The 7500-nt window shown below is 39.4% G+C and overlaps 1 protein-coding gene across 1 annotated transcript; it reads left to right on the forward strand.

Moving 5' to 3' along the window:
* Nucleotides 1–1908: 1908 nt before the first annotated feature.
* On the forward strand, nt 1909–6485 carry LOC137985302 (uncharacterized). The gene is made up of 3 exons (XM_068832881.1): nt 1909–2454; nt 4640–4808; nt 5840–6485. The coding sequence occupies exons 1-3, from the start codon at nt 1969–1971 to the stop codon at nt 6451–6453; spliced, it is 1269 nt and encodes a 422-aa protein (XP_068688982.1). The 5' UTR covers nt 1909–1968; the 3' UTR covers nt 6454–6485.
* The last annotated feature ends 1015 nt before the right edge of the window (nt 6486–7500 follow it).

The raw sequence follows: 7500 nt of genomic DNA on the forward strand, positions 1-7500 counted from the left end.
CACTTGGTTAAAGTCTATCTTAAGCATCATTTGGCACCCACTGTCAAAATATATGCCATTGGGTCCTTTCCCCCTCCCCCCCATACCAATGTGATAATGTGATGCAAAAATTTAATACTGTGCATTCCAAGCCTTTGGTCGTTGTTTCAACCAACATTGGAATGGGGGGAGGGGGGAAAGTAGGAAGAATTTAATCTTTATCACACAGACAATTAGAGCGTCATATTTTTATTTTTCCCTATGAGTTTTGTCCAAGATTGTAAAAATACAAAAATGAAAAAAAAGTTATGGCAGATTCATTGGCCCAAAGAATCCTTTGTACCAAATTTTTCTGCATGATATGCTGCTTAATTTGAGCTAATTTGTCATTTCCATTTATGGGATCATATATGTAATGAAAGCCATTTTTTTGGCACTTAACAATGGCGGACAGTGCTAATCAAGTAGCAAGTGATCAGCATGGTTTTTATTGGTGTTATAGAGCCAGAAAAAATGACATGTACAGTGTATGTTGTTTTCTTAGCACACAATAAGGAACTTTTTAACCCAAAAGGAACGAACCCTAAACGATGATTTAAGGCAGTTGGCACGATTAACAGAAGAAAATGTAGTCATTTCAATGGTTAACGACGAATAACGTGCAAGACACCGAAAAAAATGTCCTTCTATTGTTTCCATTGCACCTTCCCTGTTAACCGTTGAAAGTATCTGTTAATCATTGTTTTATTGAATGGTTGGCGTTAAGTTGTCTTTCATAATAATCCTCTAACATAGACGATAGTCAAGAACTTATCCTAAGCCCGAGAGTTGCAAAACATCTGAAACCTGGCGGGATTTCCCGTTGAAGTTCCTTCGGGATTTGATAATTAAAATGAAGTGCTTGACAAGTTAAATAAATACTGTCTACTTATTGCATTTGCAGCCTCTCTCTGTGGGGAGAAAGTTTCTTTGAATTCTCTTGAATGAAAATCATGCTTATAGCCTTGCAACCAATCCATAACTAAGCGATTACAATAAGTGGAGTTAAATCAACAACCTTCAGAACTGTCATATACGCAACAGTCTCCAATTGGTAACAAAAATTGAGGTATCTTTTTGTCCCAAAAACCTACATGCAGCAGTCCAGTAATATTCAAACCACACCAGTATAGACTCTCACGAGATCTACATTATCAAACTGTCCATGGTCATTGAGACTCTTTGAGACTCTTTGAATTTGATCATATTCATGAAAACATGAATTATACAATCTTGGACATGAATATTTACAAAGGTATCGTGCACTCTTGGGAAAAAGTCTATCTTAAGCATCATTTGGCACCCATGCACTGTCAAAATATATTGGTCCTTCCCCGCTCCCCCCGATGCCAATGTTGATAATGTGATGCAAAATACTGTGCAAGCCTTTGGTCATTTTTCCAACCAACATTGGAATGGGGGGAGGGGGGAAAGTAGGAAGAATTTAATCTTTATCACACAGACAAATTAGAGCATCACATTTTCCCAACAAGTTTTGTCCAAGATTGTAGCTAACTAAATTTATTTTAACAATGAAATGATAATGAAAGGAATCATAATTTATATTTAACTGCGGATATGAAATCAAGTGAAGCTACATTGTATGATCTACGCATATATGAACACAATGTTTGCAATTGCGTGGAGAGAATTAAGCCTGAAAACTTCAGGACTTTAAGGGGGATTTGAAGCCCTGACCTTGCAATGCGGGTGTTGGTTAGAGCACCGCACTGACATTGCAAAGTCACGGGCTCAAACCCTGAACCTGTTGAAGTCCTGAATTTTTCTTGATTAATAATTATTGTGAACTCAATTGCTCAAATTTCATTCTTACATGTAACTGCGAGGATCATAGCTTCACTTAAATTCCTTTTGTACACTTTTAGGTCATTACCAGATGTCATCATCTCCCACATTACTCAGTTTCTTGCTCCAAAAGACCTTGGAAACATGCTCAGGGTCAATCGATATTTCCGTCGATTGTTCAGTGCACCTTATTTCTGGAGGGAAATCACGGTGATCGTGTGTTTGTCAAAGACTGAGGGAAAAAGTAAACAGATTGACCCTTGGATCCTGCAAGGAATTAAATCGAGAGGAATAACAGAATTGGTCATTCAAAATAGTAAATGTGACAAGGAAAATGATGTTATAGAGGTTATACTGTGGTCATTGGGATCCCAGTTGGAAAGGATATCATTTGCTTTCACTGGCCTGTCCATTTTTCCTATCCTAAGGAAGGCTGCAGTTGCTGGTAATTGGAAGCTAAAAAAGATTGATTTGAGAGACATCCACTGGATGACATCATATGAACAATTCACTGGTGTCCTGCAACAACTACCGGGGCTAGAGGAAATAATACTCGGATACAATTTGGGTGGAGTGAAACCTTCTCTACGCTCGACTTTTTCTCCAGGTGGAAGGGCTTTCGAACTAAAGGTATGAAGAAAACTTTATGTAGCAAATTCAAGTCTTTAAGTAAGGAGTGTAGTGTAGCATAAGTGGTGACAACATCAATGAGAACAAGGCCGAGAAATTGGCACTACTAAAAAAGTCAAAACAGCCATTTTTTTGCAGGGTTTGCACCAAACGTGGGAGTGTTCACATGATTGGGCCTTTTTCACAGGCAACCATTTTAAGTCCCAAGGGAGCGAAAAACTTTTGTTTTGCACCCCCTGAACTTGTGCACAAAAGGACTGCAAACTGAGACACTCTACATGTAAATAATAATAATTATTATGCTCTTATCTCCACTAATGTAGAGGAAATCATATGGGCAGGGGTGATGTTTCGAAAGTTCACAAAATATAACAAGTGGCCATAAATCATGAAATCCATGAGCAAGTTCATACAACTTTTTATTTATTATAATACTCAATAAAATCACTCCATCACTTTGTTTCCATATTAACTTCCATATTGCACTCTATAAGCTACAGCTGTATTTATGCATTTTGTCATTGACCAATCACAAATGTGATATTTTGTTAAGTACATAGTAAGGACAGCATTGAAGTGGATAAATTGTGGATAATAATGTATTGAAGTGGACAAATTGTGGTACTATGACAGAATGGAAAGGTCAAGATATGGGATTTTAACATCCAAACTGACAGAGTGATAGAACATCGGAGACCGGCTGTTGACGTTGGGGATAAGGAATTCCGCTGGGACATGCCAAGTCATTGATGTGGCTATCCTCGGTGACCACAAAATCAAAATAAAGGAATATGACATTATTCAGAGCTCTGATTTGAAGTTGGACAACAGCAGTTGTTCCCAGCTGGGGGCACTTATCCTGCGAGCAGAGTCTCATTCGATCTTCCAATACAAGTCGGGGAGAGGAAGAAGGCTCTGCCAGCCCCCTTGACATAATAGTATAATTGTGCATGTGTTAAAAATTCAAGATAGTGTATTCAGTGCCAGTCACACATGACTAGTAACCACAAATTAAACCACGAAAGGAAAACAGTCTGGATACATGTTTTCGAACAACTCTAGCAAACACATGACAACCAAGGAACCATTTCCTTGGAAACTCAAGGTAGTTCATACTTTTAAATTGCCATTTCCTTTTTTACTGAAACATTTTTAGGTTTCTGGCAGACTAGTTATGGAGGAAATTCTCATGGGAATTTAGAGTTTTGTAACGCTGTTGTAAATTTAAAAAATATTGGTGATGCGTGGCGATTGATCATGCACGAAAAAACAAACTAACAAACAAACAAACAGGTTTGACAAGTCAAAACTGAACTGACTCATCCATTTCTTTGGATGAGTGGCAAATCAAAGAATACTGAGGTGGCTGGCAGAGTCGTCTTCCTCTTCCCGACTTATTAAGGAAGATCGAAGAGACTCTACTTGCAAGGTAGGGGGCACTAGGTAACATACCAAAATACCGTACTTCAAATCTCACTTAGATCATGGCTGCTTCTTGGCACTGCCAACATCCTGCGAAAGGTGCTTTCTGTCTGAGGTCCTGGGGATTTGATGGAGAGTTCGAAATTCTAGTGACTGAAGACAAAACATGGAGTACAAGTGTACCACTAAACAGAATACCCCTATGGAGTACCCCTAAAAATAGTTTTGATGTCAAAATATTTTTTTTCAAAGTCGAATGCCCTTTGACTGTACATAATTGGTACCTTAAATGATTTCCGCTGGTGCGGGTCTTGTAACGGCTGGCCACCATTTTGAAAAAAGATAATCAGCTGGCCACTACTCAGAAATACAGGTATAGTAAATGTGCTTTGTTAAACATCAGACGTGGAAGACGAGAGGTAGGTTTTATAATGATTTAAATTTTGCTTCACGAATTGGGCAGCCTTTGCTTGGGAGTTCCATTTTCAAAAAAAGAATTTTTTTTACCTCTTAACTATTTTTGGAGATACTCCATGGGGGTAATCCATGTTTTGTCTTCATCCCATTCTAACGTCACAAGTTTAAACTAATCTTTGTGAAATGATGATGTTGATAATAATTTTACATTATGCAGAAACCTTGTCTGTTGGGAAGACCGATCATCCTTTGATACCTGAATACCTGGGGTCAAGGGATAAATTTGACTTTATTTCAACGAGGAAATACCAGACTGAAAAATATGTTTGTAATTTATGTTTTATAGTTGGGGATCGATCTACTGAGAGGTCTTAATTGCTTTGCTGCCAAACTAACAAGTATTTCACTTATACATGTGGCTCTTGTGGAGGCCCATTTTAAGGCTCTGATATCAAATCCAAATATACAAGTACTAACTCTGGCCTCCGTTTACATTGCCAGTAGAGGTATTCAAGGTAAATATTTTTTTAACCCATTTGCTCCTAAGGGATTTCTCAACACCGAGTAAAAATGCCTGGCATCAGACAGAGTAAAATCTGTAAGCACGACTCAAGCTGTAGGAGGGAGACGTAGTTGTCGTTAACCTCTTTACTCCAAAGGAATTTCTATTCAGTAACTTGGAGGTAAAATCGTCGGGCATTATAGACTTTTTTTTGTATTTTATTAGTGCTTTGGTTAGTTTTGTAATACGAATGCCAAAATAAAAACACTGCAAATAAGTAAGATAAACACAGACCATTTACATTCCAATTCCACCCCCCCCCTAAAAAAAAAAAAAGCTCCACTTCTGGTGATCGTCCATCCCTCAAAGATGCCTTGTCTTAAGCGCTCCATTCAGAGTTTAGAACTTTCCGAGAAAGTTGCTTGAAACTACAATAATACTATCAATGCCGTGCGCGCGTTTACAGCACGATTTCAGCATGATCAGGACCATTCTCGACCCCAGAGCACTTCTCTTGACTGAGGGAGAGGAGAGCTCTGGGGAACCGTGAAACAAAGTGTCTTGTCATTGGTTTTCGTGAAGAACAATCAAAAGCGTCTTTAATTGGTCCATTCATGTTAGCACGAGAAGTGAGCAGGCGCTGTAAGGTTCAAATAGCCAAGTTTTGGCTATAAGAACCCTACGGCGCATGCTTTCCGACATATAGTTTCCCAGAGCCTTGGGTCGATCCTAGGCTCTTGTGACGAGAATGGATCAGGACGATCAGTTTTCCACTCTGCACAAGCGCATCTGAGAAAAGATCTAATACGCGTGCTCAGAACTCAACTCCTCTTTCACCATCTTCACCATCCTCGTTCCTAGAGCCCTTTTTAGTCAGAAAAAACCGCGGAGACTGAGAACGACGATGGATCGTTCCAAAGGTAGAAGCGGTGTAAACGTGTAACTTTAAATGAATCTTGTACCCAGAAGTCACACGGTCATTTCCAGTGTCAATATGAAATCATGGGCATAATGACCTATACTCAGACTTTTCTTTAACCTTAGATAATCAAGAAACGAAGTCCGTTGGTTGTCCCAGTTTGACCTCGCTAGAAGTAACTGACTGTCCGCTGGTCGTGACAGAGACTTTACTCTCTTGGATATTTCCCGGCTCCGCGCAGAACGAGACCCTAACCAGCCTAAATGTAACTCGCTGTCATGTCTCCTCGTTATTCACAATCCTTCCCAGACTACCAGCTTTGACGAAGCTAAATTTGACTGGCACAAGGCTCCCTGGAAACCTTTCACAAGTTGTCCACATTTTGACAAAGTTGGAGTGGGTGGATTTGAACGGCTCCACGAGGATAAGAGGCGAAGAACTTGGTGAACTTTCCAAGTTTGTTGGCAAGACCTTGCGTTACTTAGGTTTGGCGGGATTGAGTGTAACGGATGCTCAGTTGAGAAATGTGGCTCCCATGTTTCCTGTTCTAAGAACGCTTGATCTCAGTGGGTGCACGGGAATCTCTGATGCTCTCCTCGTGGAGTGGTACATCAAACACGATGAAAAACGGTGGCCGAGATTGAGAAAGCTTATTCTAAAAAACTGTGAAAACATAACTCAAGAGGTCGTGAAATCTACTCGACTTAGAACAAGAAATCAACTCTTGATTGATATGTGAATCTACAAGTAGAGAAAACGGGCTGAGCTGAGTTTGAATTTACTAACATTTAATCTGCGATTAATAATAATAATAATAATAATAATAATAATAATAATAATAATAATAATAATAATAATAATAATAATAATATTGAGTGTTAATGAATTGTTTTAACATGTCAAGTCTTCCAGCGCTGGAGAACAAATTGGGGACACTACATAGATATCAAATCATTTTAACTCAAATCAATCAAGCAGATTGGACATTGTTTTTTTCAGGATAGGGAAAAACTGGTGTATCTAAAGAAAAACCTCTCAAAGCAGAGTCATCAAGTCGAGTCTCCTCGGGAACCACAAATGGTGGCTTGCCACAACGACCTATCCAGCATGAGTGTTCGAATCTCGCTTGCTGACTGCAAGCCAGTGTCACGCTTCAAGGTGTCGATGAAGGTGCTCCGCTGTCCGCCCCGAGAAGCTCGGCCCTGTTGGGGTTCCCAGAGGACCAGACTGTGCTCCGCGACATCATCGTGACGGATGCACTGTCCCGAGTAGACAACCAACAAACTCAACCCTCAAACGGTCGTTACTATTTGGACGACACTCAAAACATTTTTCACTTTTAAGGAGGCTCAAACCAGTTTTAACACTTTCAACAAACAGTACTATTTGGAAGGATTGAATCCACCCAACGGTTTCACTGAACGGCAATGTTATGATACCGTATGAAACATCAATAAATGCTCAACAAGATGCACTCATCAATGTGACGGAATAGGTTACCATGGTAACAAAAGAGCCATCCAAAAGCATTCTGTATTTTGTCTTTTAACACGTATATCTCAAAAGTGAACTCGGTGACTCATTTTTTCATTTCTGAAAATTGATAAGCAGGCTAAGATGAAACTCTCTGCAAAGTTTAAAAAAATTCTCTGGAGCGGATTCAGAGCCACCTTCACAATTGGAAAATTTTAAGGTGGCTCTGAATCCGCTCCGGATAATTAAAAAACAAAACAAAACACATAATATAGGGCGTTTTTCGATGGTTCTTTTGCTACTGTGTAACTTA

Source organism: Montipora foliosa, chromosome 14 (genome assembly GCF_036669935.1).
Source record: "Montipora foliosa isolate CH-2021 chromosome 14, ASM3666993v2, whole genome shotgun sequence".
In the NCBI taxonomy this organism is placed as follows: domain Eukaryota; kingdom Metazoa; phylum Cnidaria; class Anthozoa; order Scleractinia; family Acroporidae; genus Montipora; species Montipora foliosa.